The sequence below is a fragment of the Silene latifolia genome, chromosome 7 (genome assembly GCF_048544455.1).
Source record: "Silene latifolia isolate original U9 population chromosome 7, ASM4854445v1, whole genome shotgun sequence".
Classification (NCBI taxonomy): Eukaryota; Viridiplantae; Streptophyta; class Magnoliopsida; order Caryophyllales; family Caryophyllaceae; genus Silene; species Silene latifolia.
Genome location: NC_133532.1, coordinates 118,777,638 through 118,801,446, shown reverse-complemented (window position 1 = coordinate 118,801,446; position 23,809 = coordinate 118,777,638). Strand labels below are relative to the sequence as shown.

At 41.6% G+C, this 23,809-nt stretch overlaps 2 protein-coding genes across 5 annotated transcripts in view; both read right to left on the bottom strand.

The window, feature by feature from the left end:
- The window catches only part of LOC141592732 (ABC transporter C family member 12-like), a 70,454-nt gene that overhangs the window by 15,601 nt on the left and 31,044 nt on the right, over nt 1-23,809 (bottom strand). For 2 of the 4 annotated variants that reach the window (XM_074413521.1, XM_074413520.1), the window contains exons 2-4: nt 2,926-3,528; nt 1,658-1,836; nt 1,129-1,168 (exon numbers count right to left, since the gene is read on the bottom strand). Coding sequence is in view for 2 of the 4 variants with exons in the window: in XM_074413520.1 (XP_074269621.1) it covers nt 1,129-1,159 (31 nt within the window). In the remaining 2 variants the exon portion in view is untranslated. Of the gene's footprint in view, nt 1-728; nt 745-1,128; nt 1,169-1,657; nt 1,837-2,925; nt 3,539-23,809 lie in introns of those variants that run through there. The other 2 variants (XM_074413519.1, XM_074413522.1) reach the window with 2 other exon arrangements.
- On the bottom strand, nt 16,566-19,111 carry LOC141591307 (F-box protein SKIP19-like). Its single transcript, XM_074411631.1, has 3 exons — nt 18,624-19,111; nt 16,931-17,506; nt 16,566-16,820 (listed from the first exon to the last, which is right to left on the bottom strand). Exons 1-3 carry the CDS (start codon nt 18,992-18,994, stop codon nt 16,781-16,783), a joined length of 987 nt encoding a protein of 328 aa, XP_074267732.1. The 5' UTR covers nt 18,995-19,111; the 3' UTR covers nt 16,566-16,780.

Below are 23,809 nucleotides of genomic sequence, written 5' to 3'. Positions count from 1 at the left end.
CTTTTAAATACTTGAAGTTAAACCTCAAAAAATATTACTTAAGAAAGATTAACCTATTTTATTTACAGGTAACTCTTAAACATCATTTATATATATTATATAGTTGTTTAAAAATACAAAAGCATCATTTATATATAGTTGTTTAAAAATACAAAAGGTGCAATTCTTATAGATATGTTTGACACATAACACATGTAAGACACAATCAAAACATTTGAATAAGTTGAGTTTGAACTTTATATGTTCGATACACAAATATCACACGTTATACATAAAAAATCTAAAAATACATAAAATTATATTCACATCATTGTGAACAAATATTAATTGATTTGGAACATAACGTATAGTGAAATGATATAATTTGAGAACTTAATGTTGATTGTTACATTATTCGAATAAATTTTATTTTAATTAATATGATATTTGATCAGTCACAAAATAAAATATAAACGTTGATCATGCATAATTAATTATCACTTATTAGTTTTAATTAAAATGATATGTATTTTTATTTTAAAACATCGAATTTAAACCTAAAAAAATTAAAATTGAAAAAAATTGATTTATTTTTATTTATAATTAAAAATATTAAAGGTCATATAGAAATTATGTTATTTATTCTTCAATTATAATAATAAACTTTTAAAACAGGCCGCGCGAAGCGCGGGATACAACCTAGTACATCCTAAAGATAAGCCTGCCCTATCAGGACTTATTGCACTTACGAATTACGATAGTCAATAGTGTATGCCAAGTCAAGGCTCACACTTTGAAGCAACGTGTTCTCATGCTTTCTCCTTAGTGGTAGCTTTCACAGTGGCAACCATTCATAAGAAAGCTAATTGAGTAAGTAACCCAATAGGGTTCAACGCAATTCTGCATTTCGAGTATGTTAAGGAGCTCCTCAGAGTCTCTCATCTACATAGCGTCCATTTTAACAGGCTATAAGAGAAACTTCCATGAGCTACCCCTCTTTCGTGATTATTCTAATACAAGGTCCATAGCAGAAGTTAACAACAAATATAATGCATGAGAGAAGATTATAATAAATACAGAATACAAAAAAGACCCTACTTAAGAAGCTGGGATAAAAGCATCGAATAAGGAGGGAGGCCATCTACCAACCTTGCAGAAGACAATGCCGAAGCATAAACATAGTATGTTCCTGTTTAAAGAGTAAAGTATGAGACCAATGATTAGTAATACAAATTCAACATAAAATTTAGAGAGGTAAAGAGAAACAAAAAAGACATCCCCTGACTTCTGGTTTGTATATGGCTATACGCTACATTACTATTTACTAGAGACCATGGTACAAAAAAAATCCGTTATAAAGCCACAAATCATTTATTGGATGCTTTCTTTCTTTCTAGAAAATGGACCTCTCCAAACTAATTGATCAGATTCATAACAGATTTGACACTATTCATGTGTTATCTAAAAGTATTTCTTTAATAATTCAATGATTTCAATCAGTCACCATTCAAGCACAGACGGATAGATATTGACTATGGCATTTCAGGTGAGAGAGGCTGGAGACCAAATAAGCAACCCAATGGACAATTGGACATCCTCTGCCCAGTTGTTAGTTTCAAGTTATTCTATTTTTTCAAGAAGGGGCGAAGTATTGAAATAACAGAAGAAGAAACTTAACCTGCTGTAAATATCTTTCATGGAGAACATAAGATTGAGCATAACAGCATATCCCACCAAATCATAAATAACTCCAAAACGAATGTACCGCTGAAACTCGTGGATGTGGACCTTTGTCTCCAAAAGAAGGGTAACTAATAGCAGAGACCAAGAAAGTGCCTCTATTATCAGTGTAACAACCTGTAGAGAGACATGAGATAATAAATGAAATTTAAATTAAGAAAAAATTAGTGAGATTCAGTTACATTGCCTTGATTTGAGGATCATTTTATACTAAGCGCACTCTTTTTTTTACCTTACCCTTATGTGTACAACTTACAAACAGTTCACATCCTAAACTTAAGTGTTTGCATACGACAGTGCACGCAAAGGCAGCTTTTAGATGCTGCAGAATTTCCTACTGTGTTCCCATTGATTTCATACTATATGGTCACGTATCAATAAGAAATTCCAGTCTGCTGATCATTATATTCCACCACAATGACTTTTACGAAAATACGGGAGGGAGCATGCATATACAACGAGCATCCTATACCACGAAGAAGGAACCAGCTGAGACTAATAAGCCCCATGCAAAGTCTGGCAACAAAGAACAAACGAGAAAGAAGAATGTAAACACTTGGACGTTTGGCATAGGCCATATTGATCTAGTTATTTCTAGCCCATGAGAATTGAATTTTTTTCATGAACCCAGTCATTAGATTTAAGTTTAATCTTTTGACATTGTGTCCTAAAAATGGCTTAAATTCTCAGCCATGAAACCGTATCAGTGAATCACTATAAAACTTGTCCCAACCCAAAGCGATATGTACGCAAACAAGTGCATCCGAGTATACACTGATTCCCGAAATGACTCGAGCATACCCAAATTTTGCAACCTGGACTAATCACTTACCCCTAAATGAATAGAAAATCACACTTGAGACCAACCCAATTCCGAAATGACCAGACCCAAACGTAAAGTCGTAAACATATGCAACATATCCCGGACAAGAATTGACCCGACTCATACCCAAATGACCCAGTTGTCAGGTATAAGCAGCACCAACGACCTATCAAAGAATTTGGAGGCTACTGAGTGTCTGAGACGACATATTGAGGCAGAAAGACATCAGCATTTCAGACAAAGCGACAAATAAACGCCCAGTAGAATCATGCTGCGCCGTCTTAAATCATAAACACAACAAAAGTAATAAAATAACTACATCCAGAAGATTCTGTTATCTTCCAAAAAAATTCCATGAACCAGTACAGGAAGTAAGAAGTCACCTCAAATGGAGCAAGCTCAGGAGCTCCATCCAAATCGAATATGGAAACATTCAAAATGAACCTAACCAATGGCTCAACAGCAAAAGCCGCAGCAATAACAGCTAGCAGATAATTAAACCACTTTGATCTCAAACAAAACCTCCTACATTTACTACCCATAAAGGTAAGCCAAATCCTGTAGGCACACACTATCATCAGAGCAAAACTCGATACGGAAAGGACAATGCCCATTTGACAAGGTACATATGCTCCAAACCTAGACTTCCCCATTCTTCCCCAAACCCCATTTTCAACAGGGCGGCAGTACCACACTAATGGAGTCAAACCCATTTCTTTGATCAGTGATTAACCCACTAAACTCTTTCAGGCAATTCGTCGAACAGCTAATGGGCATTAAAAAAACCGCCAATTCAGCCCCAGAAATGATAAGAAATGATGGGGTAAATGAGAAATGGATGATGAGGAGGCCATGGAAGTATATGTGGAGGGAGTACGTTACAAGAGACTAAGAGAGTGAGATTGGTATGAGAAACAAACAAGAAGGATACGCGTAATAGTCTTCAGCGATTGAGACGGTTGAGACTTGGAGAGTTAGTTAGTCCACTCCCTCCGAGTCAATAATCACACTAACAACTTCTATTATGACTAGGAAACCTACTAGTACTCGAACTACAAAAAATTGTGATTTTTAGGCCATAGTTCTTTTGGACTGAAATTGTCTGAATTGAACTGAACTGAACTGAACTGAACTGAACTTATTGGAGCTGGACTGAACTGAACTGAACTTAATGGAGCTGAACTGAACTGAACTGAAATAATAATAAAAAGATTATATTATTAATAATAATAATACTACTAATAATAAATATTATAATAAAAATAATACCAATAATAATAATAAATATTATTATAATATTATTATATAATCTAATAATAATAATCTAATAATATTAATCTAATAAGATATATAAAAAATAAAATAGTAATATAATAATAAAGATAGTAATAATAATAATAATAATAATAATATATTAGTAATATAAATGATAACATTATTAATAATAATATAATATATTAATAATAATAATAACTAAAAAATAAATAATAATAATATAATAATAATAATATGTCTAATATAATAACTTATTAATATAATAATACTAAATATAATAATAATAATAATAATAATAATAATAAATATGTGATTAATAATATTAATAATAATGAGTATATTAATAAAATAATAAATATAAAATAATAACTTCTTAATATAATAATATTAAATATAATAATAATAATAATAATAATAATAAATATGTTATGAATAATATTAATAATAATGAATATATTAATAAAATAGTAAATATAATATAATAATAATAATGATAATAATAATAATAATAATAAATATATTAAATATAAATATAATAATATAAACAACACGAATAAATTATTAATAAATATAATAGTAATATAATAAATATAAAAATAATATAATAATAATAGTAAATACATTAATATAAAAATAATAATAATGATATCAATAAGAATAATAATAGTAATGTTGAAATAAACTAATATGAATCCAACTTAATCGAATCAATCAATCGATGATCAATGGAGCCGAATCGAATCGAATGAATGGAGCCGAATCGAATCGAATCAACTTATTAGAACTGAAATTAAGTCCAAAAGAACAGGGCCTTAATCAATTAGGAAAGTTATTTTAGTCCCAATATTTGTAGGACTTTAATTTTCCTTGTTTGACTTGGACTTAGATCCGAATAGCTGCTCCATGTCTTTTGAGGCAATCCTACTTGTAGGACTTCGATTTTCCTTGTTTGACTCAGACTTAGTCCTACAAGTATTGGGACTAGAATAACTTTCCTAATTCGATTAGGAATCACAAGTCTTTTCTAGTTCGAGTAGTGGTAGCCAGTAGGTTTCCTAGTCATAATAGAGTTATTACTTAATCTCATTAGTAGAAGTATTTATTTACCTTGTGATATTAGGGAGTCTAGTTTCACCAAATAAGACATGCCATTTTTATGGTTAAATAAGAACATCTTAAACCAAAAAACTCATTGATTGTGTATAATAATTACGCTGTATGATATCAAACTTTTAATAAATTTACATTTTATTTAGGGAAAAAAAACGTTATTCTAACAAAAAAACAAAAACCATTTTATTCCTAATTAAGATCTCTTCGATACCAATATACAAGAAAGTCGATGTAAAATAAAATACTTTTTTTTTCTGTGAATAAATACATGTAATAAAATATTTTTTTTAAAGTAACTTTTATTATTTAGGGAAGACCAACCCTAATTAATATTGACAAAGAAATGTCTTTTATTTTAGGATTAATTAATTTTTACACCCTTACAAAATCAACTTTTCTAAATTTACATCCTTATAATTTTTTTTTAATATTTTATACCCTTATAAACCACTTCTGATCAAATCTTTTACCCCCTTAGTCGTATTCCGGTGTAAAACGTATTGAATTTACGATATTACCCCTACTCATTAACACATATCCTCTTATTCTCTTTTGTCTTGTGTTGACTACCTTCTCTTACACTCCACCATGTGTTTATGTAGTCTTTGTTGAACAATTTAATTAAGCTTGTTTTGAAACAATGTTGTGGTTTTAAGTTTGAACAATTTGGATGTAATTTTCGAGCGAACAATGTTTTGGTTAGAAGATTGAACACTGTTGTGGAATGTTATTTTGGTTTGAATTTTGCAACTTAGAGAGACCATCGTTATAGTCATTTGAGCGGAAGCTACACCAATAAATAAAATTAAGTACCCTAATTTGAAGGGAGGAAAATGATTGGTAATATGAAAAAAAATAAAAGAAAGCTAAGCATGCATAATCTAAGGTTCAAAATGTCAAGTATATTATTATAGATAAAATTAAAGATTGAATGAAATATAAAGAAGGTACAAAGAAGAAATAAATAGGTCTAAGAAAGGAAAGAGAGGGTGAGATAAAAGAAACAAATAGGGATAGGGGCATTTTCGTCACAAATTATGGATTTTAGAGGCAAAATTTAAAGTTTGACGGAATATTCAATTTCTTCACACCAGAATCCGACTAAGGGGGCAAAATTTGATCAGAAGTGTTTTATAAGGGTGTAAAATATTAAAAAAAATATATAAGGGTGTAAATTTAGAAAAGTTAGTTTTATAAGGGTGTAAAGATTAATTGATCCTTTATTTATTGAAATTATGATTGACTAGGCAAATCACGGGTATTATGATCACTTTAAATAAATTTTAGGTCGTCAAATAAATGTTTTTCAGTAATCTTTTTATATAAGGTTGAGCTCACATGCCGTACGGATGTTGGTAGACCTGTCAAACCGGTCGGACGAGTGGGGTCGTAAGCTAGGTCATACTAGTGATCAGGGCACAATACAGGTCAGGTCATATGGGTTACAGATAGAATTATGCTCAGCATACGGGAAAAAAATAGTATCCAACGTCTTTTTTATACTATTTTTAAATCGAGAAAATAATTTTTTAAAAATTAAAACATATTTACTATTAATATATCTATACAATACTATTAAAAGGGGAACTTAAAATGTCACGTAGTAAATGCCACCTTACACTACCAAAAAGCCACGTCACTTACTACACATGACATGGCAAATTTTAATATGACATGGCGAGTTAATGTGATATAAATCATCAACTTATTATTATATGACATTAATTTAAATATATTTTTTTTCCAAAATTTATATATCCCTTTCAAATTTACATCAAAATTTCATAATTTATAATTAAAATTTACACCAAAGTTTACATCATTATTTCTAATTTTAAAAGTAAAAAAGAAAAAAGAAGAAATATTAAATGCAAATAGCATAACAAATATTAAACTTTGGACTTTTAAGTTTGTAGATAAATTAAACAACAATTAAAATCAAAATTCATATTAAATTTTAAATTTCGACGTTTATTGTTAGAATATTTTAAGCAACAAATAAATATCACATAATTCTAATTTACTCCGTTAATTAAAAAAATAAATAGTTTGTAAATATTAAGAGTAAATAATAACATATTTAACATTAAACAAGGTGACTTTTGTCAACAAAAAAATAAAAAATAAAATAAAAATTAAAGCAAACCTTTAACATTTCATTTCTCCTTGCTCCATATTTATGTTTATATTAAATTTGCTAATAATGAAAAAGAATGCTCAAAAGTCCTAAAACCTTACTACATAATTATTATATATATTAAATTTAATGATAATAATAAAAAGACACCCAAAAGTCATAACATGCATCCTCAATTGGATATAAATGTTCGATGTAAGACAACATTTGTGAGCCAAATTTCACGCAAATATTTTTTTGCCCTCATCGCCAACAAAATCGTAGTTGTATATGTAAATATTCTTTTTTAAATCTTATCATTATATCAACATCAAGGTAAGTGTATTAAGGTAAGGTAAATGTATTAAGGTTTTAAATTAATAATTTAATAATTTATTTTTAAGTTCCATTGGTTATGAAATGCTCATCACTTTTTAAAACTTTCTTATGTAGGAACTATCAAGATTTGTGGTAGGTAAATCTATTAAGGTTTGGTAAATGTATTAAGGTTTTAAATTAATAATTCATTTATTTGTTTTTAAGTTCAATTGGTTGCTCATCACTTTTTAAAACTTTCTTATGTAGGAACTATCAAGATTTGTGGTATTGTGCTATTCGAAGGTAAATAAATATTTTTACATCTTTATGACTCAATGCCCTTTTTGTATTATTATTTAAAGAAAAATTTAAATTAATAACGATAAGATTAATATCACGTAAATCAAATTTCACCATTTTATTTCTTATTAATTACTCGGTGGATTTTGTCCTTTTTTTCTCCCTAGAGATGGTTCATTGGAGAAGAAATACTATATGGAGAAAGAAAATATTAGAATTGCTTAAACAACTACTACTCCCTTCATTCCACTCAATACTATATTATAAACTAACTACAAAATTGACTATAAGTTTTTGACGGAAGACAACATTTGTGAGACAACATTTAAGTAAATATTTTTGTACCGCTATCGCGAAAAGAATTGTATATGTCACTAACTTTTTTTTTATCATTGTATCAGCACCAAGGTAAATGTATTAAAGTTTTAAATTAAGAATTCATTTATTTATTTTATTTTCCATTGGTTATGAAGTACATCACATTTTTAAACCTCGCATATTTGTTGTTTATTTCTTATTTAGGGATATTGAGATTTGTGGTGTTGTGCTATTCAAAGGTAAATATACTTACATCTTTAGACTGAATGTCATCTTTCTTTCATTATTTAAGAGAAACTTAAATTAATAACAAAAATTAATGACTAAGTGATTTTTTTTATGTAGGGATGGTTTATTGAAGAAAGAGGACTAAGAAGAGAAATATTAGAATTACTTAAACAAATACTCTATTCATTCGACTCAATACTATATTATAAACTAACTATAAGATTGACAATATGAATGTAAATGACTAATTGTTTTTAGGTTCATAAAAAAAAATTAGTATTTTAAATAATACTTGCTCTGGAATTACACCCGGAACAATTGGCGCCGTCTGTGGGAAAAGACACTAGAAGCTAGTCATATTCATTCCCAAACAAAAAAAAAAAACCACCCCAAAAAGCTAAGAAGATGTCGAAACAACAAGAGGTATTCGTTACTGACGAAACCGAGCTACACCAAGACGATACCTTCCAAAATTCCGGAGTTGCGCAGCCCTCCACCGGCGGAGTAATCCAGCCGGAATTCGGGATGCCAAATATGCCGGATACACCGCTGCCCGCCGACCAAGTCACCATCATGGGACACGTGGTTGACGCAGCAAAACTGAAGATGCTCCTGGACCTAATTGGGAGCACGCCGGCTCACACTGCCACGCCGACAAGAGCGGCGGAAACCGTCCAGGAGACCAGGGCCCAAAATGTGACCCAAAAAAACTTGAACGGAGCATTAGGAGAAGCTGACCCTGTCAAGACACCGGAGGAGCCCAAAGTGGTCGTGGTAGACCTAAGTCCTTCTCGCACTCGTGAGGGGACAGCGTCGCCGCGGCACAAACGAGGCACACCCCGGAGGAGCGAAAGAAGCCCAACTCGCCAGAGTTGGAGAAGAAGCCCGACTCACCAGAGTCGGAGGAGAAGTCCTTCTCGCTACGAGGAGAGAAGCCGGACTAGGAATGCGAGGAGCCGATCGCCGCGTGTCGTTCGGCATGTGGTCAGATAGGCCCTCAGCGCCTACGTCCTAGAAGTCCAGGTGCCAACCAAGCTCAAATTGCCGCCCATATCATACAAAGGAGATAGTGATCCAACCGACCACGCCGAGGCTTTCGAGTCTTACATGTCGGTATGGGAGCAACCCGATGAGGTCTGGTGCCGAGTCTTCCCAACAACTTTGCATGGGATGGCTCAAAATTGGTACAAGGGGCTGCCCGACGGCTCGGTATACTGTTACGCCGACCTAAGGGACGCCTTCTTAGCCCATTACTCTTGCAATAAGAGGAGGGCCGTGGAGACATCGGATCTCCTGACTATCAGGCAGGAGGGGGGCGAGACTCTGCGGAGCTATATGAAGAGGTTCGACGCCAAGGTTCAGCAGATTCGGGAGATTAATCCCGAGCTGGCAGCCTTCGCCCTAATGAAAGGCCTCCCAAGGGGAGCCTTAAAAAACGAGCTCATCAAGTGCGGCGGCCAGACCTTGGACGCCGCCAGAAAATTAGCTGAACAAGCCATTAAGGTGGAGGACTACCACAACACCTGGGTAGGCCCCAGCGAGGCCGAACACTCGGAAAAGAAAAGCCGCCGGGAGGACGACCTGGATGAGGAACGCCGCAACGATAATCAGTCACGGTCCAGTGAAAGACGCCACGACAATAATAGGTCGCGGTCTGACAAGTCCGCCAGGAAACAGAACCCGGTTGGTACCGGGGGGAGTTCGGGAACGTACTACCAGCAACGGTATAAAAATCACACCCCCCTGGTCGTATCGGCCGCCGGGTCTTCGCCCGAGCAAAACGAGGGCCGAAATGGGAAAGACCCCCCAAGGCGAAGGGGGACGGTGACACGAGCCAGTACTGTGAGTACCACGGCCACACCGGTCACCTTACTGACAACTGCCGGCATCTGAAGAATGCCATTGAAGAGCTGATCCGGAAAGGGAGTCTCGGCAAGTACGTTGCCAAAGGCCAAAAAGCTGACCCCTGCGGTTCAGACAGGAAATCCGTCTTTGAACGGATATGAGTGATCCATGTTGTCATCGGGGGCAACGAGAACGGTGGGTCCGCTCATGGGTACAAACGGCACCTGAACGACCTGTATCAGGCCATCAAATTTGTGCCCAACACAGCGGTCCCCGCTCCCAACATCCCCGACATAACTATTGGGAAGAAGGACTATGCGGGAGTCATCGCCCCTCACAGCGACCCACTTGTAGTCCATTTGGACATATCCAACCACTTGGTCATGAGGTGCCTGATTGACACGGCGCCTACACGAACATCATGTTCGAGAGAATGCTTTCTCGGCCTCGGTCAAGGTTGAAAACTTAAGCCCCCGCACTGACCCCACCACACGGCTTTTCGGGGCCGGCACTGTACCCCCAGGGTCAATCGGGATCTGCCGGTGATGTTCGGCAAGGGGCATACGGCCAAGAATGTCCTAGCTGAGTTCGTGGTCATTGACGGCTCGTCCGCCTACAACGTTCTCATAGGCCGAGTCACGCTAAGCGAGGCTGACGCGGTGATGTCCATCCGGGCCCTGACACTGATGTATGTCTCGGACCAGGGGGAAGCGCATAAGCTCGTCTCCAAGGACGAGAAGGACGAAGTGGTCAATGTCCAGATATCTGCCAGAGGGTGCAACATGCAGTCCTTCAAAGTGGCGAAGAAATCAGAGAAGGGAAAAAGCCCATCCTTACAACAAGAGGGCAACTTCATGGAGGCCACCGACGGCTGATTAAGGAGGGCGTGTCTCTGACAAGCCATGAGGACACTGACAACCTCGGGAAAAACTCTGTATAGCGGCGGAGGTGTCCAAGACAGCTGTGGACACCCCGACGCATGTTTAAATCTAATGTAGAATAATTCAAGTTTTTCACCAAAGTGTTCATTTTTCCATAGTCACCCTCAAGAGATAGACGCCGACTCACACTGTCACATCGACAAGAGCGGCCGCCATTACCAAGAAGCAGACGCCAGCTCACACTGTCACATCGACAAGAGCGGCCGTCATCATCAAGAAATAGACGCCAGCTCACACTGTCACATCGACAAGAGCGGCAATCATCAACAAGAAGCGGACTTTCCGTCGCAGTCACCCCAAGTAGTAGACGCCACGGCAGTTACCCCAAGAGGTGAACGCCGTCGCAGTCACTCCAAGTGGTAGACGCCACGGCCGTCACCATCAAGAAGCAGACGCCAGCTCACACTGTCACATCGACAAGAGCGGCCGTCATCATCAAGAAATAGACGCCAGCTCACACTGTCACATCGACAAGAGCGGCAATCATCAACAAGAAGCAGACTACCGTCGCAGTCACCCCAAGTAGTAGACGCCACGGCAGTCACCCCAAGAGGTGAACGCCGTCGCAGTCACTCCAAGTGGTAGACGCCACGGCCGTCACCATCAAGAAATAGACGCCAGCTCACACTGTCACATCGACAAGAGCGGCCGTCATTACCAAGAAGCAGACGCCGGCTCACACTGTCACACCGACAAGAGCGGCAACCATCCTCAGGAAGCAGACGCCGCGGCAGTTACGGCCAGCGCGGTTGATGCTCGCAAAGGCGATCAAAACACCTTAAAAGCGTTTAAACACAGTTGGGATGCGCACTCAAGACTGCCTCGGCCAGGCCGAGGCGGAAGCAAAAAGACAACTCAGACGAAGACGAAAAAAGGACCTCGGCCAAGCCAGAGGCAAAGTAAAGACGCTAAGTACAGTTGATACGCTCAACTATTAGCGCAAGGAAACTCAAAATGAGGTAAAGACCTCGGCCAAGCCAGAGGCAAAGTAAAGACGCTAAGTACAGTTGATACGCTCAACTATTAGCGCAAGGAAACTCAAAATGAGGTAAAGACCTCGGCCAAGCCGAAGGCAAAAGAAACGAACTCTTATTAAAAAATGATAAGTTACAAGTGAGGAGAATACAGACGACGGCCGTCCCCATAGGGATAAGCCAAAACACAACCTACCAAAGTTGTACAAAATACAGGGAAAGAAAAGCAAAAAGTTACAAATATGTCATTTGAAGCGCCAAAAGATGGCAGGGAGGAAGGGCTTAATAATTGGCCTCCGAACAGCTGAAGTTATCCGAGACGCCGGGTGAGCCTGGTGACGACCGCCCGTCTCCCTATGCCTGTTGCTGCTTGCCATCGAAATGCGGTAGCAAGATCTTCTTCGATGGGCAACCCAAGAAGTTCTTAGCAGCCTCAGCTTCAGCAGCCTCAGCCTTAGCCTCAGCAGCCTCAGCTGCCTTCATCCTCTCGGCTTCCTGCCTAGCCGCCTTAGCCTTCTCAGCAAGGGCCGCCTTCTCCGCGGCCGCCTCTTTCTCCATCTTCATCCTCACCGCCTCCTTGGCCTTCTCCTCCACGACTTTCTCCTTAGCTTCGAGCTTATCGTCAAACAGCTCGTCAAATTTGCCCCACGGAAAGGAACCATCAAGAGGGAAGAGCTCCCCAATCACTTCCCTGGCAGTTTCTTCGGCCAGATCCCGGTATTCGACACACATGTTAGGGAGCATGACGGTTTGGAGCATCTCAATGTCCTCCTCCTTTTGCCTGATGACGGCCTCTTTGCTCCGAATCACCCGCCCGGATCTCGAAATCGGCCCCCGACCGTTCCTCTGCTGGAGATAAAGGTCGGCGTGCCTCTGAACAAGGTTACACTTCTCCAACAGCTTAGCAGCTTCGACCGCCGCAGCCTCGGCCTTGGCTCTCTCATCAAGGACCTCCTTTTCAGCGTCCTCCCTGAGTTTTCTCTCAGCCAAAAGCGCCTTCTCAGCATCTCCCCTAAGCCTCTGCTCATTGAGGAGATCCAGCTTCGCCGACACGGCCACCTGCTTAGTGGCATTACGCTCAAGAACAGATTGAGCCACGACTTTCTCCTGCTCTATGATACGAGCACCAGTCAGCGCGTTCCACCTCGCCAGCTCCTTGATCAGCTTCGTGCCTTCCACTATAAGCTGGGAGACCGAAGCCTTCTGGGATGAAGAGTCAATGGTGACGCTTTGATCACCAGTCTGCACTTGCTGGGAAGCCTTCTGGGATGAAGGGACAATAGCGACGTTTTGATCACCAGCCTGCGCGGGGCTCTTCTCCACTCGCTGCTCATTATGAGCAACGGCCGACAACGACTGACCTGCACGAAATTTAATTAAAGTTTAGATGTCAACATACATGGACATACCGAAGAGCCTGTCATCGGAAACGTTTAATAAACCGGTTAAATCTGGGCCACGGGATAGATATGTACCGTGCCTGGCCTTCTTCGCCGAAGGACGCGTTTCCTTGCTGGCAACAGTTTCAGCAGCAGCCGGAGCAGGCTCCTTCCTCTTACGGACAAGGGGAGATTCCTCCGCATCAGAGTCCCCCCCCATCGGTAATATCAACGATCTCCACCGTCTCCTTCTTAGGGGGGGGATCGGAGGTGGAACCGGTGTCGACACCGTCACCGCCAAAGACTCTGTTTTCCGCACCCGGCGCGCCATGCTGCTAACGACTTTCGCCTGGGCCTCCACCATGTTCAAGCCCTTTAGCTGTTGATCCATGAGATCATTCGGCGACGTTCTGCGGTCACGGGCCAAAGCCTTAGGGTGCAAATCAGCAACGGTCTTATCCTTGTTCAGCCCCATTCTCCGGAGGATATCCTCAGACAGGTCCGGTCCAAAATGGTCTGCAAAGGAAACAAGGCAAGAGTTAAGAAGAAATAAATCGAAGTTCAAACAGAAACGCTAAGGCAGAAATGGGCCTCACACCGACCCCACTCACCCTGCGCTAGGGCCGGTATGAGGCCGACATGGCAGAGCGGCTCATCCTGAAGAATGATCTGCGTTGGGGGAATCCATCTTTTCGGCACCCCACTCTTGTCCGCCTCAAAAAGCCTCATCGCCAGCTTCTCATCCGCCTTAAGAGGAACCTTGCTGGCATCCATCTTAAGCTTTTTCCGGAGACCCATCCGTCATGCTCCGCCTCGCCTCGCACCGCAAATTAACTTGTCTTTGGAAAGACCGGGGCAGCGGATAGTCATTTGGCACACCTCAACATACACCCACCGACCCTTCCGGTCTTTGCGGAAGAAATTTTATCAACGGAGACGTAACCGCTCCATTTTTGCACACCGTACCATCCGACGCGACCGAAAAACGACGGCTTAAGGTGGTGAAGACGACGGAATAAATTAACCGTTGGAGCCTCTCCCTTGAAGAGACAGAGCCAGACAAAGCCGACTATGGTCCTAACGGCCAACGGGTGCAGTTGGGCCACGGCGACGTTCATGGCCCTAATAATGGCCATAACGTATTCATTAAGCGGAAACCGGAGCCCGTACTCCAAGTGCCGCATGTATACGCCGATGTAACCCGGCGGAGGGCAACAAACGGCCTGACCCTCCTCAGGGACGACAATTTTGTATCCCCTGCCAAAGTGGAAATGGCCCTCGAAAAATGACTCGCCGGAACAACCGGCGAGCTTATGGGTCCAAGCACGGTCAAGGCGGACCTTACAGGCGTCCCCGTGATCCATGACGTACTGCCTCCCCTCATTAGGATGAGCCCTTCCAGCATCATCACCGGAATCGTCATCATCATCATCATCCTCCCATTCCTCCAAAATTTGAGGATCGACTTCAGGAGAAGGAGACCTAGGGCCCCCAGACTTTATCGGGATGGCGTCTAGTATCCCCCCCTCATCGAGACGCGACGGGGAACCCCCCGGCGCAGAAGTGCTAGTCCCGGCATCGGCAGAAGACATGTTCACGACAATTACTTAACAAAATAAAAGAAAACTTGTTTGTTTACCTTGAAGAAAAACACTCGCCGGAATAACAACTCTGAAAATTAGAAGACAGAAGCCCTTGAAAGTTTAGAGATGAAAATTTCGGAGAAAATTTTTGGAGAAAATGAAATTGGTGGCCAAATTCACGGAACAACTGCCCTATTTATAGGGAAAAGCCCATGAAGAAGGACCAATCAGGGCACAGCCCATGAAGCGTCAACCAACCAGCGAACAGACACGTGTCGGACATGCAACCACGGAATGTCAATCGTTGCAACAGTTGAACGTCAATCAATGCAACAGTGACCAAGCGTCTTCAACACGCCCCTTCATATCTCTTTGCCTATTCCCCTTCCTCAACAAATTCCTAGGTATCTGCTCTCCGCCGGCCACAAGATCGACCAAGCTAGAAAGCACCGGCCAGGGGGCAATCAAAACAACCGGCACTCTCAACCCTAGTCTCGGCCAGCGTCACCTTCTTTTCCACATCGGATGCCCTTTACACATCCATGTGGAGGGGGGATATGGTACGGCCTAAGCAGAACCAGGCCGAGGTAGAAGAAGCCGATACAGAAAAAGTTTCAGAAATTACTTACGCAGAATATACGCTCAACATACATCGGAGCCCATACCACGGCATAGACTACGCTGGGGGCAAATTGATGGGGCATATTCTGCACCGCTGACCAAGTCAACACATTGAGCAAGGTCAAAGATATCCACAAAGAAAGTCAACGACTTAGATGCAAATAGCCGATGCAACCCATCGGCCTGTCACCTGGGTCTCGGCCTGGCAACTAGCCAGCCGGGGCACATATCCGCGTACCCATATCCAAGACCCTCGGCCGGCCTGCCATGGGTCCATCGGCCGAGAGTAGAACGGTCTTTCCACCTGCTAGCCACTTGGCCACTTGGCCACTACGTGACAAAAGGTGAAAGTCTATAAATACTCCTCAACCTTCATTGAGGAAAGGATCCATAAATAAACCTAATAATCACTATTCATCTGGTAATATCTTCCTTATCTCTCTACAATACATACATTAAGCCAAGCAACAACTCACCTCTCTAAGTTTACTGACTTGGGCGTCGGAGTGAGTACGCTCGGCCAAAGCCGAGCCCTCAGTTTGTTCATCGTTTCAGGAGACCGCAAGGAGGACTCAAGCGAAGACGTCATTCTACAAGCCACGGGTGGTAACAATACTTGCTCTGGAATTACACCCGGAACAATAATAACAAGAGAATATTTACAAGAGTCAAAATGTTAAACAAGCACAACAAAATTTAGGAAATTATCAACCATATTGACTCTCTTTTATAGGAGTTTCGATCTAGTATCTTTTAATGATTCAAGGATTAGGTCAGACTCGAGGGTGCATAAAATTGATTATGTTTTTGGTGACTTTTTCATTCACAAGAGTCATTGAACAGCAAACCACTGGTTTAAGAGATGAGAGCCCTTTTACCATACACCCAACTACACAAGCCAACTTTGGTGATTTGGGTTTGAATGTTTGATTATTACTCATTTTATGCAACTTTGATTTGTGTCAGAACAATATAACTCCTATGGTAAAATTGTTAAATAAAATTGCAAATCTTTGATTCAAAACAATCATTACATGCATAATCAATCGAATGGAACCCAAAGTTTCTGTCTATGCAAAGATTGCAAAATACTCCATAACAACCTAACCGTTATATCATTTCAGAATACATAATACTAATCAAAATGGTCGAATTCCCACTTAAACATTAGCCGATGCACTATAGCATCTTACGAGCAGTTTTGCTGATAGAAACAGACCCTTCTTCTTAACGTCTCGTTCTTTTTACCTGGCTGTACGGTGCTCCCCTGCAAGAATCAAAAACTGAAGTGAGTCAACAAAAAAACATAGAATCGGCTCTAAAGTGAAATTGCGTATATGGAACTATGGAAGCCAAACGAGGTTGATTAGTAATTACCCCGATTCAATTAGTAGCGCATCCAAATCATCGTCTAAGAATTCATAATCATCATAACAATGATAAATGCCACTATAATCTCCAGGAAAACTATACCAGCTACGATCAAGTACGGTAACAAATTTATAGTCGTCTCTGGAGTCATATGGATGCTTAACGTCTTGAACCTGTCCCGACAATCTCCTCCCTAAATCGCCTGTAAGATTCAAGTGGCAACACACACGCAAGTCAAGAGATTGAAGAAAAGGACAGCTATCAAGGATTGCAGTTAGACCGACATTAGTCATATTATTTCCAATAAGCTGAAGGTGGCGCAGTTTAGGCATGCTTCCTGCAATTGCTAGTGCATCGCTGTCGGATGCAAGTTGTGGATCTTTTGAACCCTTCTTGTTAAATTTAAAAGTAGTGATCAGGGAAGGGCAAGACAAAATGATAGGTTTGGTATCTAATCCGTAAAATGGGCAGATTGTAAGTTCAAGTTCTTGCAAAGATGATAGCTTTTCCAGGGCTTCTTTCACTGCATCACAAGATATGTTCAAGCAACATGCGAGCCGCAAGCGTTTAAGTTGACTTGACCTGCGGAATTAAAGATGTTAGTTTTGTCCAGCTAACAAATCTACATACACTTGTGTTTGAAGGCTTCAACACTTCAGACGGGCCATATGTGACCATTTTATGTGTAGATACCGAAATTTTATATTTTGTTATCTATTAATTTTAATAAAATCTTTAGTATTTAGAGATAATTATCAATAAATATTATGATAATATTTTAGATATTTTAGAAATGTTTATCTTGCCTTCTGAGATAAAGGCTACAACTATAAATACAACTCGTCTCTAGATTTAGGAGTAGAGCATAGATGGATTAGGTCAAACGACCCCATCATCCGACTAGTAAATTGTAGGTAAATGGAAGAAGTCACAAAACGACCCCACCATCTCGTCGCTACGAGATTAAGTCAATAAGATACTCATAAAAACTATCAACCCTAGCTTTAGAGCATCAGCAATAGAGAGGATGGTATGATCCTCTTATTTGTTCTATCACCCTTTCATTTTTTGACATATCACCTTCTCTATGACCCACCTCTATTTCCACTATATTTATCCTCCTCTCTATATTTTTGTCCACAATAGAGAGGATCCTCTTATCAATCATCTAACCATTTATGTACATTTTAACTTTTTACAAGAGAAAAAAATAAAGGGAAATAATACACATGGACAAATATTATTAGATAGTTGGCACAAGGGCCAATGATATACTTCCTCTAAAAGTAGAGAAAGTAGAGAACATCCCCTTGCTTCTATACATCTCCACAATAGAGAGGACCTCCTCTTATAGGAGAGAGAGTGCTAAGAGGAAGGTACATCCTCACTATTGTGGGTGCTCTTAGAATGGATCCAGGAGATCTCCGAAAGTTGTAACCCTAAATCTTTGGATAATAAAATAAAATCTTACTTTCCACATTTTTTTGTTACTCTTTATTTATTATTGTGGGTACAAATTTTTTATGGTTTACATTATGATTGTAAATGGTTGATAAGACGGGAATTATTTATCTTTGGGAGCATACGAGTATACGACTTCTCTTAATCAATAACCATGTTTGGGTTAAATGAGTAACTTGACGATCTAAGCAAATCAACAATTCAAGAAGCACAAATTGAGAAAGCATAGGCTACGTACCAAGATGCAACATAGGAAAGAAACTCGGGAGAGCAAAAACCTTCGATATCAAGATCGATTAAACCACCATCACTACGACGAACAGCACTGAACATCATTTCAGTTCTTTTGTTGTAATTCTTCTTCTCATGACGAATGCGACTTATTAATTGTTCGGGATCTGATATGCGAATAGTTTGCCAGATGGATGGTTGTTTGCACAAAATGTACCACATTTTGCATACAAATTGAGCAGATTCAAGTACTTCAAAGGCCTCTAATTTCTTCAGAATTGTCAAAATTACCGGTTGAGGTAATTTTAGCCAGTTTCTTTGGTTCTGAGAGGGTAAAATTAATTGTACCCGTTTGAAGAGTGGATTTGAATTCTCCATGGATGTAAATTAGTTTGGGGGTGCAAAGATCTCTATCGTCTTATATGGAGAATTTGGACGGTTGGGTTCGCCTTGGGAAAGCGCTAATGTGTTTCACTTAACATTATTAACGGCATGCAATGGATAGTGGATAGTCAATTTGCTTGGTAAGTGAAGTGTAGTTAATGGACGACAAGAGGATAATAGTGGTTTATTCCGTTAGTTTATGAATTTATTACGTTTGTGACTTAATCAATCTATATCTATATCTATATATCTATATAATACTATTAAAAGGGAAACTTAAAATGCCACGTAGTAAATGCCACCTTACACTACCAAAAAGCCACGTCACTTACTACACATGACATGACAAATTTTAATATGACATGGCGAGTTAATGTGATATAAATCATCAACTTATTATTATATGACATTAATTTAAATATATTTTTTTTTCCAAAATTTATATATCCCTTTCAAATTTACATCAAAATTTCATAATTTATAATTAAAATTTACACCAAAGTTTACATCATTATTTCTAATTTTAAAAGTAAAAAAGAAAAAAAAAGAAATATTAAATGCAAATAGCATAACAAATATTAAACTTTGGACTTTTAAGTTTGTAGATAAATTAAACAACAATTAAAATCAAAATTCATATTAAATTTTAAATTTCGACGTTTATTGTTAGAATATTTTAAGCAACAAATATATATCACATAATTCTAATTTACTCCGTTTATTAAAAAAATAAATAGTTTGTAAATATTAAGAGTAAATAATAACATATTGATGGGGCATATTCTGCACCGCTGACCAAGTCAACATATTGAGCAAGGTCAAGGGTATCCACAGCAGAGTCAACGACTCAGACAGCCTAGCCGATGGGGCCCATCGGCCTGTCACCTGGGTCTCGGCATGGTAACCAGCCAGCCGAGACACATATCCGCGTACTCATATCCAAGACCCTCGGCGAGCCTGCCACAGGTCCATCGGCCGAGGGTACAACGGTCTTTCCACCTGATAGTCACTTGGCCACTTGGTCACTACGCGACAAAAGGTGAATGCCTATAAATACTCCTCAACCTTCATTGAGGAAGGGATCCACAAATTGACCTAATAACCACTATTCATCTGGTAATATCTTCCTTATCTCTCTACAATACACTCTTAGCCAAGTTACAACAACTTCTCTCTAAGTTTACTGACTTGAGCGTCGGAGTGAGTACGCTCGGCCAAAGCCGAGCCCTCAGTTTGTTCATCGTTTCAGGAGACCGCGAGGAGGATTCAAGCAAGGACATCGTTCTACTAGCTGCGAGTGGTGACAAATATCTGCTCTGGAATTACACCCGGAACAATTGGCGCCGTCTGTGGGAAACGAACACTAGAAGCTAGTCACATTCATTCCCAAACAACAAAAACAAAAACACAAAAAAGAAACCCACCCAGAAAAAGCTAAGATGTCAAAAGAACAAGTAGTCGTGACCGACGAAACCGAGCTACACCAAGACGATACATTTCACCATTCTGGAGTAGTGCAACCCTCCACCGGCGGAGTAGTCCAACCGGAATTCGGAATGCCGATAACACCGGACACACCGCCGCCCGTCAACCAGGTCACCATCATGGGACAGGTGGTTGACATAGCAAAACTGAAGACACTCCTAGACCTAATTGGGAGTGCACCAGCTCAACCGTCAAGAACGTCAGCCGAACCGTGCTGGTAGACATCAGGAATACAAAAAGCATCACTGAGACCATCGGCACGGTGGGGGACGCGGAAGCCGAGACGACGTGGATGACTCCGATAATGAAATACAAACTCACAAGTGAGTTGCCGGATAACCGCAATCTCTCGGCTAAGCTCAAAAGGATCGCCGCCAGGTACTTGGTATTCGAAGGGGAACTGTACAGAAGGTCCGTAATAAGGCCACTCTTGAAATGTGTCGGTCCGACCGACGCAGAGCTAATATTGACAGAGATTCACGAGGGCATATGCGGACACCACATGGGGGCAAGAACGCTAGCCCACAAAGCTCTCCGAGCCGGCTACTTCTGGCCCACCATGCTTCAAGACTCCAGAACGAAGACCAAGAGGTGCACGAATTGCCAGATGCATGCCCCGGTGATACATGCTCCTTCCCGAGACCTACAACCGGTGCTTAGCCCCCTTCCTTTCGCACAGTGGGGGATGGATATGTTAGGGCCGTTTCCAACGGCCTCCGGAGGAAGGAAGTTTTTAATCGTCGCCGTTGATTACTTCACCAAATGGGTTGAAGCTGTAGCAGTACCGGCAAAGACCACAGCGGCCGTCAGAAAGGTAATCTGGGAAAATGTTATAACCCGTTTTGGATTGCCCCAAGTCATGGTATTTGACCACGGCCGAGAATTTTGGAGCGACCTGATAATGAACTGGTTAGAAGAGCTCGGCGTTAAGTATGCGTACTCCTCCGTCTGTCACCCACAGAGCAACGGACAGGCGGAGGCAGCCAATAAAACAATCCTTAACGGTTTGAAGAAGACAGTGGCAGACCTTAAAGGAAGATGGGCCGATGAGCTACCCGGCGTCCTGTGGTCCCTACGGACAACCGAGAAAGAAGCAACGGGGTACACTCCTTTCCATTTAGTCTACGGATCCGAAGCAGTCCTACCAATTGAAGCGACGGTGCCAACATTCAGAACGGCCACCTTCAACCCGGCCGAAAATGAGGAAGGCCTTAAAGCCTCCCTAGATCTGGTCGAAGAAAGCCGAGATACGGCACGCCTCAACTTGGCAGTATACCAAAACCGTATGAGAAGAGCCTACAACCGAAGAGTCCACAAAAGGGACTTAAAAGTAGGAGATCTAGTCCTAAGAAAGTCGGCCGCCACCAACAAAGGAAATATTCATGGCAAATTGACGGCCAACTGGGAGGGTCCCTACAAGGTGGTTGAAGAAATGAGGCCGTGTACATACCGGCTGACAGACATGGAGGGCGTGCCTTTGATGAGCCATTGGAACACCGACAACTTAAGAAAGTACTTTGTATAGCGGCGGAGGTATCCAAACCCAATGTGGACACCCCAACGCGTGATCTTAAATAAAGAAACAACCAAGTTTTCCATCCAAGTGCTTGTCCCCTCCATAGTTGCCACCCAAAGAGAAGAATTGCTGCCGAGCCATAACCCCGTTACCTTGGCAATTGGCCGAGAGCGACGGGGACACAATGACCGGTACGCTAGAAGAATTGCTGCCGAGCCATAACCCCGTTACCTTGGCAATTGGCCGAGAGCGACGGGGACACAATGACCGTACGCTAAGAAGAATTGCTGCGAGCCATAACCCCGTTACCTTGGCAATTGGCCGAGAGCGACGGGGACACAATGACCGGTACGCTAGAAGAATTGCTGCCGAGCCATAACCCCGTTACCTTGGCAATTGGCCGAGAGCGACGGGGACACAATGACCGGTACGCTAGAAGAATTGCTGCCGAGCCATAACCCCGTTACCTTGGCACCGGCGAGAGCGACGGGGACACAATGACCGGTACGCTAGAAGAATTGCCGCTGAGCCATAACCCCGTTACCTTGGCAATTGGCCGAGAGCGACGGGGACACAATGACCGGTACGCTAGAAGAATCGATGCCGAGCCATAACCCCGTTACCTTGGCAATTGGCCGAGAGCGACGGGGACACAATGACCGGTACGCTAGAAGAATCGATGCCGAGCCATAACCCCGTTACCTTGGCAATTGGCCGAGAGCGACGGGGACACAATGACCGGTACGCTAGAAGAATTGTTGCCGAGCCATAACCCCGTTACCTTGGCACTTGGCGAGAGCGACGGGGACACAATGACCGTGCACGCTAGAAGAATTCTTTGCGCCGAGCCATAACCCCGTTACCTTGGCAATTGGCCGAGAGCGACGGGGACACAATGACCGTGCGCTAGAAGAATTGCTGCGAGCCATAACCCCGTTACCTTGGCAATTGGCCGAGAGCGACGGGGACACAATGACCGGTACGCTAGAAGAATCGATGCCGAGCCATAACCCCGTTACCTTGGCAATTGGCCGAGAGCGACGGGGACACAATGACCGGTACGCTAGAAGAATCGATGCCGAGCCATAACCCCGTTACCTTGGCAATTGGCCGAGAGCGACGGGGACACAATGACCGGTACGCTAGAAGAATTGCTGCCGAGCCATAACCCCGTTACCTTGGCAATTGGCGAGAGCGACGGGGACACAATGACCGGTGCACGCTAGAAGAATTGCTTCGCCGAGCCATAACCCCCGTTACCTTGGCAATTGGCGAGAGAGCGACGGGACACAATGACCGGGACGCTAGAAGAATTGCTGCCGAGCCATAACCCCGTTACCTTGGCAATTGGCCGAGAGCGACGGGGACACAATGACCGGTACGCTAGAAGAATTGCTGCCGAGCCATAACCCCGTTACCTTGGCACTTGGCCGAGAGCGACGGGGACACAATGACCGGTACGCTAGAAGAATTGCTGCCGAGCCATAACCCCGTTACCTTGGCACTTGGCCGAGAGCGACGGGGACACAATGACCGGTACGCTAGAAGAATTGCTGCCGAGCCATAACCCCGTTACCTTGGCAATTGGCCGAGAGCGACGGGGACACAATGACCGGTACGCTAGAAGAATCGATGCCGAGCCATAACCCCGTTACCTTGGCAATTGGCCGAGAGCGACGGGGACACAATGACCGGTACGCTAGAAGAATTGCTGCCGAGCCATAACCCCGTTACCTTGGCAATTGGCCGAGAGCGACGGGGACACAATGACCGGTACGCTAGAAGAATTGCTGCCGAGCCATAACCCC